The 13810-nt window shown below is 45.2% G+C and overlaps 1 protein-coding gene across 3 annotated transcripts; it reads right to left on the bottom strand.

Annotated features, from left to right (window-relative positions):
- Window positions 1–412: 412 nt before the first annotated feature.
- Window positions 413–13335, bottom strand: RLF (reduced lateral root formation). Of its 3 annotated transcripts, none has more exons than XM_086820160.1 (5): window positions 13128–13335; window positions 12418–12856; window positions 1458–1592; window positions 1270–1327; window positions 413–937 (listed from the first exon to the last, which is right to left on the bottom strand). In XM_086820160.1, the coding sequence occupies exons 1-4, from the start codon at window positions 13158–13160 to the stop codon at window positions 1290–1292; spliced, it is 645 nt and encodes a 214-aa protein (XP_086676286.1). In that variant the 5' UTR covers window positions 13161–13335; the 3' UTR covers window positions 413–937; window positions 1270–1289. The 3 variants fall into 3 exon arrangements, with proteins under 3 accessions (XP_086676286.1, XP_086676285.1, XP_086676284.1); XM_086820159.1 differs by having other exon boundaries at window positions 1270–1320; window positions 12418–12861; window positions 13128–13333; XM_086820158.1 differs by having other exon boundaries at window positions 1270–1320; window positions 13128–13333.
- Between the last annotated feature and the right edge of the window lie 475 nt (window positions 13336–13810).

Genomic DNA, 13810 nt, shown 5'->3' with positions numbered 1-13810 from the left:
TCAATTGAAAACAAGGCAACCAAAGCATTCATCACCACTTGTCTTTTAGGGGTTTTGGTGTGGAGAGGCCCCACCACAGACAGAGTACATCGTCTCAGCGCTGCAATCAGCCATGGAGAAGGGTAGTGTTCTTACTGGATGAGGCATGCAATTCTCTTGCATACTGGCACCTCGTATCAGCCACATGGCTACCTGTACTGCTTTTTTCTACACATGTTTCTATAAGCTAGTTCTCTATTTTCAGTTTTCAGTTACTTTTCCAGGTACTATAGTGAACATTTTGTATTACAATTTGGTCCCATAGACCCTGTGGGCCTTTTCAAGGATGTTAATACCTCTCTCTCTCTCTCTCTCTCTCTCTCTCTCAAATGCACACAAACACAAAAAATCTCCATTCCAATACCTGCTGCTATTTCAACAAACAAAGGAGTCCATAATACCTTGTACGCTCAATGTAATGTTACAAAGGCATTGTGTGTTGAAATAACACTTTCAATGATTCTGGCAGATTATACCTCAGCAAGCCTCAAATATGGCATCTGTATCTTGTGCGCCGAGTGCATGGAAAAAACTTCACAACATACCACTCAGCAAGTGCTATGTGACTGTGACAATGCTAAATTTTGTACTGGTGAAAATTAGAACATTTGCCAAACAAAATAGTAGCTTGCTTGTATGCCGCCTTTAAAATACAGTTTTCACCAGGAATACCTTGCCAAAACTTGACGTTCCAAAAATAAAGGGGGGGGATTCCCATTCTTGTCCAATGCAAATAGTGGTTCCTCCAGCTTAAACTGATGTATGAAGCTTGAAAAAAGCAAACTGCTCTTGTAAAATACGTGATACATTTGAGAGAGATGTTAATGCTCCACATCCAAGAACCCCACCAAACATTTCTCTAGTAAATACTCAGCATTCACCCAGCTGTGATACTTGTCTGTAAATCTGTCAAGAAGACATCTTCAAAGCCAATGTTTTTTAATAATATCAAATTGAAACACTAGCTCGTAATTCATCCCCCTGTAAATTGAAACACTAGCTCGTAATTCAGTACTAAAAAGCTTGAAAATCTGCTTGTTCATGCAAGCATCGCAGCGATGTGTGTGCTCACACTCCCTGTAAATTGAACATGAGCTCTTAATTCAGCTGCTTGTTCATACATGCATGCGTGCATGTTTGAGCATGGACCTCCTTTCCCCCTTTGCTTTTTCTTTCAATGAATCACGAAGGTCTGACTACTTTGGCTTCTTATTGTAAAGAAAAGGATACTGAAAAGAGCAGTACAATCTTTACCAGCGCCTTTCATCAGCATATCCAAACCTGAAATCTTACCAAATCCGCCCCACTTAGTTTGGGCATTCATTAGCGATTCCTCTTCCGCACTGTTAGGCATTGCCTGACAAAGAGCAATGCTTTAACATCACTTACAGACAGAAGAAAGACGCAAAATAAAGTACCTCCTGGATGAAACCTAAGGTAAGGTGTAACGTTGTAGACCCGCCCTTTCAACACTGTCCAAGCATCACCCTCACTTCGATGTTGTTTCACTTCGGCCATAGAAATCAACCTTCTATTTGTAGCACCTTTTAAACCTACAACACCAAGCCATGTATTAAACCTTGTCAACTTGTGCCCAAGTTCCAACAACCATTTTAGCATCTCAACTCTCTGCCCCCAATCACCCCTTTCAAAGATTCTGTTTGTTGTGAAGGACAAAAATGTGCATTAAATGTGGGTGAAGATCAAGACCAGAGGGCTTTAACGTGTTTTTATTTCTGCATGCTACTGCCCTCATCACCATACATCAGTAAGGAGATGAGAGTTGCCATGTCTCCAGTTTATGAGGATATAATGGCTTTCTCACAGCTAGGACATGTTCTTCTACTTGGAGATTTGAATGCTAGGACTGTGAACCTGCAGGTGAAGCTTATTGATTTCCATGCAGGTGTGGTTATGCTACTAACACTAGACCCCATGGAAACCAGGACCCCAGGAGTCTCGGAGGACCATGGAAATGTTACTGCATATGGCCAGCACCCACTAGATCTAGGACAAGCTTGTCGGCTTAATATTTACAATATGTCATGGCGATCGCTCCAGCACAGTTAATTATGGATTGAGATCTCCAGCCTTTATCTCAAACATACTTAACCTTTACAGCCATTGTCCATCTATTGGAGCTGGCATTCTTGCCTCAGTTTCAGCTGCACATGTACAATCCCAAAACAGCCCAATCAGCAGCAAGTGGCACCTCATGCCCAAATTTTCTTTGACCATAGTCTGGAGGAAATTTAATGGGATCACGTATATATATATACCTAGATGAATCCAAGAACATGCCCAAATTCACCTTTTAGGAACGTGCACAGTATGGACTGATACTACGACATCCCCACTAACGTCGTCAGTGCCCAATAGTGGGTGTAGAACTCTGTATCAAGATATGCTCTCACACACGCACTCCACACACACACATAAGAGCATATATTCACACAAAGGCCTTCATACTAAGTGTCTGTCAAACCTCCGGGGTTGCAGGGCAGACTCAGCCATAATGAAGCCTAGCACTAAGGGATCACGTATATGATGCACTTCGCCTTTCCTACTCTTGAGGATAGAATACACGATCTCACAGAATCAATGCATCAAGCTGTCACAAAGCTGTACCATAGCTCCCACATTTACCTTGAGTTGGGTAATGGCATGTTCCTAAGTTGGACGAGGAGAGGCTTGTTCTTGTGTACAGACAAGAGGACTCCTACGTTGGATTTTAACATTCGTGATTGGAATGCAAGGATTTCTAGAGTGGAAATATTATAGAAAGCTCTGAAAAGATTTTTATGGTCAAATAATTACCTGTTTTGGGTCATTCTCTGGCTGTTGTCTTTGGGACTAAACATGCACACATGAATTGTTTTTGGATATAGGCATTAGATGGATTTAATTACCTGTGAATGTCTGCAGGTTTGGAGGGGTGTACAAAAATCCAAAAGACGTGAGATGAGAGTGTGACTTTGTTTTGGACATCAGCATTGCATGGATTTAATTACCTGTGAATATCTGCGGATTTCAAGGAGAGACCAAAATCCCACAGACGTATGTGGCTTATGGAATTTATGTACTCTCTACACTAACAAATGGCCTGGTTGGAAAATATAAACCTTGCCCTATCTTTTTGATTTGTTTTGTGTGTTTTAGCCTTCGATTTTGCAGGTGGAGATAAGTGTCACGGAGTACATGCCAATCTTTGTAATCAAATTTCCCTTTTAGAATAAAGAAATCATAACAGGAGATTGGCCCATCTTCGGTCTCTAGTGTGGAGTAGGGAGCACACATGGCACTCGTACACAAAATTTGTAACTGTGTAGTCAAGTGTTGCTTTCTGAATTGAGTGAAATATTAAGCCTGTTACATATCTATCAGAGCCAAGTTTTCACTTTCACGTGGAAACAGTCCACTGCCTAGAGATCTTGATTTTCACTTGGTTGGCACACAAAAGCAGATAGTATGTCATATGACCACAAGTCAGCCCCTACAGAAAATGATTTCAACGAGGCTTTGAGGAGACAAATACATCTTCAGGAGGAGACCCAATGCTTGAAAGCTGACCATGATGACCAAGATTACCTTCTTGGCCGTGGTTGCTATTGACCACACAGCCTTTCAAGAGCATGCTAAAAATACAGGTGTTAACCCATCGAAGGTAGCGATGACGGAGACCCAATGCTTGCAAGCTGACCATGATGACCAGGATTACCTTCTTGGCAATGAAGAACAAGGTTGCTATTGACCACACAGACTTTGAAGAGCATGCTAAAAATACAGGTGTTGATCCATCGGAGGTAGTTATGACTTCTCTACTTTCAAAAGGGCACTTGGGAAAGGATGGCAACAGTCAAGGGGTGCTAAAAGAACCTCAGCTCCTGGGTGGGAAGGTTGGGAAGATGGAATCGCCAAAACATGTGGTTAAAGCCACGTCTCAATCTCCAAGCAAGAGAGGAGGAATATTCATCTTCTTCGAGTCACTCTCTGTCTTCCTATTGGTGGGACAAGATGGAGGCTCAGCAGGATCAGAGGTTCATAATTCAGATTCACAGCTCAAAAGAGTGATCGCAAGATAACAAGTTACAAAGACCATGTACATTCGGATGGAGTCGTGCACGCTCCTGTGATCCGCCCTGTGTCCCCCCCCCCCCCCCCCCTTGGCAATGAAGAACAAGGTTGCTATTGACCACACAGACTTTGAAGAGCATGCTAAAAATACAGGTGTTGATCCATCGGAGGTAGTTATGACTTTTCTACTTTCAAAAGGGCACTTGGTAAAGGATGGCAACAGTCAAGGGGTGCTAAAAGAACCTCAGCTCCTGGACGGGAAGGGTTGGGAAGATGGAATCGCCAAAACATGTGGTTAAAGCCACGTCTCAAGGAGGAATATTCATCTTCAAGTCACTCTCTATCTTCCTGTTGGTGGGACAAGATGGAGGCTCGGCAGGATCAGAGGTTCATAATTCAGATTCACAGCTCAAAAGAGTGATCGCAAGATAACAAGCTACAAAGACCATGTACATTCGGATGGGGTCGTGCACACTCCTGTGATCCGCCCCGTGTCCGGCGTCCCCCCCCCCCCTTCACCCCTTGTTCGTTTCTCTGCCCACCCCCTCTCTCTGCGCCCCTTTTTTCGCCCTCTGCTCGCTCTCTTGCCCGCCTCCTCCTCTTTGCTACCCGCCCACCCCTTCCCTCTCTTCTTTTCTCCATGCCTCCCCCCATCCCCCCCCCCAACCCACAGCCCTCCCCCTTCCTTTTCCTTCCTTTCTCTCTTCGTTTCCTCACCCCTCTCCTCTCTCCCCTCCAATGCAGGTTGATGCTTAGGGTTTTCAGCTTTAATCATCAAGCTTCGGTTTATTCTGGTCTTCACCCTCAAGAGGACTCCATGGCAGCCCTACTGAAGCCGTCGTCGCTTGCATTTCCTTCTCCGAAGCAGATCTATAGCCTCACTTGAGGCCTCCACCCTGGTCAGCAAAATTGTTGGTAGCCACCCTGTGCGTGAACAGCTCCGGGATCTTTTTCAAGCCAACCTCATTGGCGAGCCTGCAAAGATCCGATATTCACCCTTTGGGGTGTGGATACTACCAAGTGGAGTTCGACTCGCCATCGGTGTCAAACCGAGTCATGCAGTTGAGTCCCCTTGCGCTGCGTACGGCGCAAGCCTTCTTTGCATGGTGGCAGCACAGCTTCGATCCTATATCTCACCCATTGGCTGGCGTTTCGAGCTTCCCAGTGACGATTTGTTTCCCAGGCCTTAGGAAGGAGTACCTTCCTCTTCTCCCAGTGATTGGTGGTGCCATCGGGAGAGTGATGGAGTCCCCCCCACCGCTGCCTCGACCCTCGCGAGGGCAGCTGGGATTCCATCCCTCCGCTTTTGTGTGGCCTCGTCGGAGTCTGTCAAGATAGTCACACCACTTACACACCCAATATGAAATTGCTTATTTCACAGATTCAGCTAACTTTAAAACAATCTTTTAATGAAATCATAGTATCACTGATCATAATCCTCCAAAATATCCGGTTGAATTCTAGTTTCCAATCATCAGTGTACATTGTATATCTATTCCTAGCCTCCGAGGAGACCCCATACAGTAGCGCCTGGAGTATTCTGGCCTTCCAGGCCAATGCTTCATTTGCAGACAGATGGGTCGTTTAGCTAGAGCTTGCCCTCGGCGGCAGTCCACGAGACCGCCTGCGGTGGTTCCTCCCCCTGGTCCTCGTGCTAACCCTCACCAAGGAGTAGAGAGAGGGGCAGGCCCTCAGGCAGCAGAGCACCAAGCCCATACTTCGGGTGACCCTGCAGAAGGTGAGTGGCAAATGGTTGGACTGCGCCTGGGCCGCCAGACGACCACCAAAGCCGAGTGCCGCCACCGCGCGCACCAAGCTGGCAGATCTCAAGAGGATTCGGTTCTGTCAGAGAACCATTGTGAGCATTTATCTCAGCATTTTCCCGTCGATGACACGCCTCTTTAGTCCCCGAGTGGGCCCCTCCAGCCCCACCCATATGGCGGCCGATCCCTCGTCGAGATCCCCCCCCCCAACCCCCAGTGTTATGAGACGTCAACCAGCCTCTCGGAGCCCTTGGTGGGCCCCTGCCCTCTACTTCCCTCTCCAATGGACCCCTCACAGCAACACCCCTCCCCGGCCTCTCCACCACTCCACCCTCTCTCGCTGTCATGTGCATGATAAATGCCATGGACAATCTCAGGTGCTGATCCAGAAGAGGCAGCCAGATAAAGAGTATGAACCAGGTAGAACCAGGATGATGAGCACATAGCACTTTTTGCAGTGTAGACTGGAGAAAGACGTGGAGAGCAAGCTGAAGATCCGATGGTTGTCGGCTGCAAGACAGGTGTTGCTGACTGCACACAAGGCTGTCGGCTGCTCACAGAAGTGGTCGGCTGAACCAGAAAACAGGGGCAGCAGCAGGTGCATCATGCTCAAGGAGGAGATCCAATCGGGGCTGCGTTAAAGCATTTAATGCATGCTATGTAATGCATCTAGAAAATGTAGACTTGTTATTAGGGATTGAGTGGTTTAAGACTCTTGAAGTCCAGATAGATTGGTCTAGTCATATTTTTTCTTTCCAGCATAAGGACACCAAGTATAGTATTTTAGGTAATTGTATTCATCCCTCTCAGGAACCTCTTGTAAATACAATTGATTTTGGAAATATAATGGATTCTTCTTTGTATACCGCTTTCCATTGTGTATTGATTCCACTTTCTTCCTTTCTCATCCCTTCCATGGATGTAAATGAATTAAGTGTGTTTGAAAGCAAAGAATTACAGAAGATACTTGATTCGTTTCAAGATGTATTTCCTAAGGAACTGCCATCGGGTTTACCACCTGAACGAGCAGTAGATCATCGTATTGACTTGATCCCTAGTGCTCATCCTGTGAGTATTCCACCTTATAGGATGAGCCAAGCTGAGGAAGATGAGTTGGCTAAACAACTCGAAGATTATTTGAGGATGGGCCAGATCCATCCAAGTAAATCACCTTGGGATGCACCTGTGTTGCTTAGGAGAAAGAAGGACAATACCTGGAGAATGTGTATAGATTACAAGAGATTGAATAAGCTGACAATTAAGAACCGTTATCCTCTCCCTAGATCAGATGACCTGATTGACCGGTTAGCAGGAGCGAAATATTTCACGAAGATAGATTTACGTACTGGCTATCACCAGATATGTATTCATGAAAGGCATGTCGAAAGAACCGCCTTTCGGACTAGGTATGGCCATTACAAGTTTCTCGTATTACCTTTTGGGTTAACCAATGCTCCAGCCACTTTCCAGCAAATGATGAACGATCTTTTTCGTGAACATTTGGGAAAATTTGTGGTGGTGTTCCTGGATGATATTTTGATATATAGTCGTACTCTTATCATTAGTGAAACACACTTTTTATTGGCCGAAGATGAAAGGGTATGTAGAAGATTATGTTCTCAAGTGTTAGATTTCTCAGGCAAATAAAGCTGAACGCTTTAGACAGGCTGGGTTGTTGCATCCTTTGCAAATCCCAGGTAATAAATGGAAAAGTATTTCCATGGATTTTATTACCGGATTGCCAAGAACACATCAAGGCCACGATTCTATTTGAGTTGTGGTAGATCGCTTGACAAAAATGGCTAGATTTTTACCGACCCGGAAGACTATTACAGCTACGCAATTAGCTCGGCAGTTTATCGAGCAATTGTTTAGACTGTACGGGTTACCGCAGGACATAGTCAGTGATAGGGACTCTAAGTTTACGAGTGATTTTTGAAAACTTGTTTTTGAGAAGTTGGAAACAACTTTGAATTTGAGTTCCTCTGATATCCTCAATCTGATGGCCATACTGAAAGAGTGAATCAGATTTTGGAGGATATGCTTCGAGCATATGTATCCAAAAGACAGAGTTCATGGGAGGATTATCTTCCTATGTTAGAATTTGCATATAACAGTACTAAGCATACGAGTACAGGGTTTAGTCCTTTCATGCTTATGTATGGTTTTCAACCTAGATCACCTGTTACAGTTGGATTCTCAAGACTTCAACATGATGTAGCACGTAATTTTTTGCAAGATATGCAGGAAATGTTACAAGTTGCGAAGGAATCTATTAGAAGTGCTCAAGACCGAGACAAGTTTTATTCTAATAGACATCGTTTACCCAAAGAGTTCTCTGAAGGAACGATGGTGTATTTGCGAGTTCCGAAAGATTCCGAGACTTTACGGACAGGTCGATCTCCGAAATTATCCCCTAGATACTGTGGACCATTTCGGATTACACAACGGATTGGTTCAGTTGCATATGAATTGGATTTGCCCTCTCATGTGAAAGTTCATCCTGTATTTCATGTCAGTAGACTTAAGGAAGTACTAGGTGGAGCAAATCAGTTAGTTACTCCTCAAGAAATTATAGATGTCGAGGACATGACATTTGTTCCGCACGAACCTGAAAAGATTCTTGGATTTTGTGAACGAAGATTGCGTAATACGCTTATCACGGAATACAAGATCAAGTGGAAGGATCGTGTTGAGGAGAACGCTACATGGGAGACATTGACTACTCTTCAGAGAGATTACCCTGGCTTTTTAGTGAGCTCTTAGAGGAAGGGGAGTATGTCGTGCACAGTGTGTATCTACCGTGTGCTACACACACGCAAGACTAGGTTCGAGGCTTGGGGAAGCTTGGAACTAGGCAGGCTGATTGACGAGCTGAGTTAGGGAAATACTAACGGGCGAGCACCCAAGTATGGACGGGCGGGCGTCCAAGTGTGGACGCCCGATGACCAGCCAAGAGCCTATAAAAGGGTGGCCAAGGTTAGTTATTGGGATATAGAGAGTCTCGCGAGTTTGTGAGAGCTCTATGGTCTTGGAGCCTGGATCTAGTGCAAACGTGCACCTCCTTTATGCAGCCGAGGCTGGCAGGAATCTCGAGGTCCGCAAGGGCAGCTTCGTGGCGGTATGGGACGTCGCGAGGAGGAGATTGGTCGGTACGACATCCTAGTTAGCTCAGCTCGTGGCTCGGTGGGGACAGCCAAGACTGTGGGCTCGCCCACGGCTGTCATGGTTGGGAGGTGAGTCAGGCCTGCACCCCCTTGTTTGTTTGTTTGTTCGTTTGTTTGCAGGATTCGAGTCTCGAACCAAGATCGATCACGAGGAGATCCGTGGGGATTTGACAGATTTTTGGGCCTTTTTTTACATTGATGTTTTGGGCCTTATCTATAGGGTACGTGTTACTTATCTATTCAATGTTTTCTATCTTAAAGTTGATTATTTCACAGCTTCCATGCTTTGCACAACATTTTGGCATAAAAAGATAGCATATATATATAATTTTTGACCTGGTATAGCAACCCCCCCCCTCCCCGTTAGACATCATCCCCTACTTGCTGGCTTCCTATTTGGTGTCCTATTTTAGCCTCTAGGGCTGACCATGTTAGTTCGAGGGGCTGGTCACCCCTCACTCATATTTTACCCATATTTATTCCCCATTTATTGTCCTGGGTATTTTCCCAGTCGTGTAGGTATTTATCTCCAGTCGGCTACCTTCATGTAGAGGTTATATAGCCAGCATGCCTCCCTCATATTTCACTACTTAGCATTGCTTGTCTAGCTTGTCTAGCTGAGTCCCTCGCTTACAAGTTCTCCCCTCTTGCTCAGGACATATATTCCTTTTGGTGATGATATTGAGAGCAGGTTCTCACATGTGTTTTCTCTCCATCTCTCTCTCTCACTCTCTCTCCTGTGTTTCCACTTTCCCTTCTTCCGCTGCACATTCTATCATGGTATCAGAGCGCCAGTGATTTTCAGCGTTGGATGCTCCCTCCTCTACCTCTTCATATCTGCGTTTTTCCGCCCATGGACAGATCTGCGTTTTTGTGTTCATGCGTTGAAGCTTGCGTTTCTTCAAGGGCTGATTGATACCCATTCAATGGGCTGCAGTTTCCTCTCTTCAGGGCGTCAGTTTTCAGCCTTTAGGCACCCTGACAGGGGCGTTTTTTTTCTGGACAGCATACCTGCCCATCTTGGCCGCACCTTCCAGGGGTTCTCAAGCGTTTTTTTTTTCAGGTCTGGACAGCAACATAGCTGTCCCAAACAGGCTGCGTTTCTGGCCTATTTGGGCTTGCTTTCCTAGCCCTCATCTTGGAGCTCTTTGGGCTCCCTTTTGCCTGTACCTTCTGGTTATCTTGTGCCAGTTTCTACATGTTCCTTGCCTTCTGTTGGCGGTGGAGTGCTATTTTTGCTGGATAGCAGTGTTTTGGCTGCGTTTTGCTTCCCACATGAATTTTCTACACTCAAAGGGGACCTTTCTCCAGCTACTTCACTTGAGGATCAATTTCAGGAGCTGTTTTGTATCTGTGGAGACTTTCTTATGTGACAGGAGTTTCCAGTTTTCTAGAGGAGAGTAATGATCTTTTCAGAGATCCTGAGCAGAGTTTACTTTGTCTGAGCTTGTGTTCTTTGCAGTATTTACAAAACAAGGAGGGTGTTTTTGCTCTTGCGGTGTGATCCTTTCACATGGATCCTTTATTTGTTGCTGATTCTTGGGATCTGATTCTACTTATGGAACAGTCTTTTGCTATCTGTGATGCTTTTGAGGACTTTGTTACCACTACAGTTTATATTCCTGCTTCCCTTCCTCATTGTGAGGAGTCTATCTCTGCATCTCTTTGAGATGCTTCTGAGGATGCCCCTCCCCCTGCCAGTTCTGCAGGTTTGTTGTTTTGGAGGATGGTTTTTTGGACCCAGTGGGATGCTTTGGATCTGTGGTTGCTAACCGTGCCAGGGGTACAGTGGTACTTACAAAGTTTTTGGATTTGGATCAGAATCACGTTGGGCTTGTACCAATCCAACGATATCTTTTTTCAAAGGGGGATGTGGAGTCCTTTCATCTTGCGATGCCCACCTCAATGGTGTGTACTTATGTATAGCATTGGGCAACTCATGTTATGGAGTTTGGGCAGATGGACCCCATCTTTTCTACAAAGTCTTTACATCTTGCGATGCCGACCTTTTCAGAGGATGCTTTTATGTAGCATTTGGCTACTCTTGGTACAGAGTTGGAGCAGATTGACTCTATTTCTACACAACATTCGACTTCGGGGAGTGTTCTTACACTTGGGTTTGGAACCATTATTTGGAGCAGCACGTCGCAGCCTACATGGTTGTTTTCTTCCAGAGGAGCGGTGCACCTGGCACCTTGTTCTGTTGCTTTTGTAGCTGAGTTGCTGAGGATATTGCTTGTGGAGCTTTCTTGGTACCTGTTTCTGCAGTCTTTCATCTTTGATCGAGGACGACGTCTCTAGCTTCTTGGAGTTTGCTCAGCATCCGGTGCTGAGAGGGGGTGTTAGACATCATCCCCTACTTGCTGGCTTCCTATTTGGTGTCCTATTTTAGCCTCTAGGGCTGACCATGTTAGTCTGAGGGGCTGGTCACCCCTCACTCATATTTTACCCATATTTATTCCCCATTTTTTGTCCTGGGTATTTTTCCCAGTCGTGTAGGTATTTATCTCCAATCGGCTGCCTTCATGCAGAGTTATATATGGCCGGCATGCCTCCCTCATATTTCACTGCTTATGCAGTCCCTCACTTGCGAGGTTCTCCCCTCTTGCTCGGGACATGTATTCCTTTTGGTGATGATATTGAGAGCAGGTTCTCACCTGTGTTTTCTCTCCATCTCTCACTCTCACTCTCTCTCCTGTGTTTCCACTTTCCCTTCTTCCGCTGCACATTCTATCACACCCCCCCCCCCCCCAAAGGTTTATGAGGCTTATGGCGTTTGTAGATGTTTTCTATTAAAGTTGATTGTTTCATAGCTTCCATACTTTGTATGGCATTCTAGCATAACATAGGTAGCATATATAAGATTTTTTTCCCTTGGTACCCCCGTTCGCCGCCTCCCCCCTATGAAACGTTTATGAAACTTAGGAAACATTGGAGGCTGGTTGTGTCTGATCAAGGGCTCTACACAGAGCCCTAAAAATTGCCCAAACCGTGCTGAAATCTGCCTACATCTGATGTCCATCCTATTCCCAGCCTCATGTTCTCATGGGCATGTCCCTTACCAAATAGCCTCTCCTCACCTCGACTACCATATGAAGTGGCTCAGAAGGCATGCCACATGAATATGAGAGCTAATGCATTTGAGCACATCAAATGTATGGGGTGGGTACAGTGCTGCCTACGCATCCCTGACTTCCTCTCTACAGATAGATGCATACTACCAAAACATTGAAAGGTGTCCTTATGTGAATAAGGATGCAGTTTCATTTATTAAGCACAGCCAGTCATAAAAAATGTGATGTGAAATCTGGATTGCAAGCATACTTGCACATACTTCTAACAAGCACCAACTTTTAAGATATGCAGATACGCACCTGCGAGATCAGGCTCTGTACGTGTCAGCTTTAACCAATCCATTTGTGTATACCCCCTCTCCAGCGGAACCTTGGCCCTTGGCTTTGATTTAGGAGAAGACACTTGTGGCTCACCAGAGAACTTAGGAACAGGAGGGATATTTGTGACAGCTGACTTGGAAAGTTCATTTGCGTCACCAACGGCAGCAGGCAAGCAGCCAGTTGCAGATGTTGCAGATGAAGTGGAGGGGTTCCAGGTTGCCGTTTCGTCACCGGTTGATGACCTTGCGGACGAGATGCTCAGGGTCTCGATAACTTCCACAGCCATTGTTGAGAATGAAGTGCTCTCTTTTTGTTCAGATGACTGCTCTGCATTGGCATCATCTATATGAGGCAGCAATGGCGGCTTGGGCATGGGCTTGGGAGACTCAAGGTCGTCAACAACAACGAGCGGGTTACCCTGCACTGCAAGCCAACGTTCCATAGGAAACCCAAAAAAAAAAAACCCTAAAAGCAAAAAAAAAAAACTCGAAGAAAATGTTTCTATAGAGAACACGAAATTGGAAGCATTACTTCCTGCTGCACAGGAAATTCTAAAAACCCTACCATAACAAAATCAGCGGCTAGTAACACATGATTAAGTGCAGAAGACCTAGCTAGAAAACCATTAAACACAGTGGAACCCTAAAAACACCAAGATTAACACGATGGTCTAGCTTGATTGATCTTGCCTTGTGGAAGGAGAAGTCGAGGGATTGATCCATTTGCCCTTGATTTGCTTTTCCGCCTCTTGCTTTTCTGCAGCTTTTTTGGCCTTAAAATGGGCCGTCGATCGCTTTTTTTCTCCCCCGCTTGCTTCTCTACGTCGGCCTGGCGCCTTTCGATGGGCTCCTGTTTTTCTGATCTGGACAAGCTTGCAAATAATTAATAAACTTGAGGTTTGAAATCCATGTATTTATTTTACTAGGGCTGCTACCTCTATCATAAGCATCAATATCCAAAACCAAAATATTAATAAATTACACACGTGGAGATTTAATTAAGGGATTTATGGTTTTCTTTGGCGACCATTGAAATCTGCATCACGCCCATAGACTGACTTGAGCTCTTGTTTGACTCGTCAAATCAACCATGACCATGCACAAGCTTTTCTTAGGGCCCTTTTAAAACACTATTTAGAGTGTCTACACATGGGTCAGCCCACCATTGCATACCCAAAACATTGCCTCCCGAGTCCCCGACAAACCATGTTTGGATCTAAGATAAAATAACAACACTTACAACTATAACATGAGGTCTCACATTTCCCCAACAGTAGCGCCCTTGCCTCTTGAAGGCGAGGTACATGTTCGAAGCTACCCATTCCCATAGTGGAAAGTGATGGCCAGTTATTCCAATACCTTTTTTAAAAAAA

The sequence above is a fragment of the Cibotium barometz genome, chromosome 26 (assembly GCF_041138505.1).
Source record: "Cibotium barometz isolate CiBa-2024 chromosome 26, ASM4113850v1, whole genome shotgun sequence".
NCBI classification, from domain to species: domain Eukaryota; kingdom Viridiplantae; phylum Streptophyta; class Polypodiopsida; order Cyatheales; family Cibotiaceae; genus Cibotium; species Cibotium barometz.
The sequence above is the reverse complement of the archived record's forward strand: the minus strand, read 5'-3'. Positions and strand labels throughout refer to the sequence as shown.

Bases quoted from the DNA above. Each gene is read 5' to 3' on its own strand.
- RLF (XM_086820158.1), bottom strand. From the start codon at position 13,160: ATGGATCAATCCCTCGACTTCTCCTTCCACAAG. The intron at 1,321-1,457 runs GTACTTTATTTT...GTAAGATTTCAG, and splicing joins CCTTAGGTTTCATCCAGGAG to GTTTGGATATGCTGATGAAA. The intron at 938-1,269 runs GTATCCTTTTCT...ACAGATTTACAG, and splicing joins AGATTGTACTGCTCTTTTCA to ACAAGTATCACAGCTGGGTG.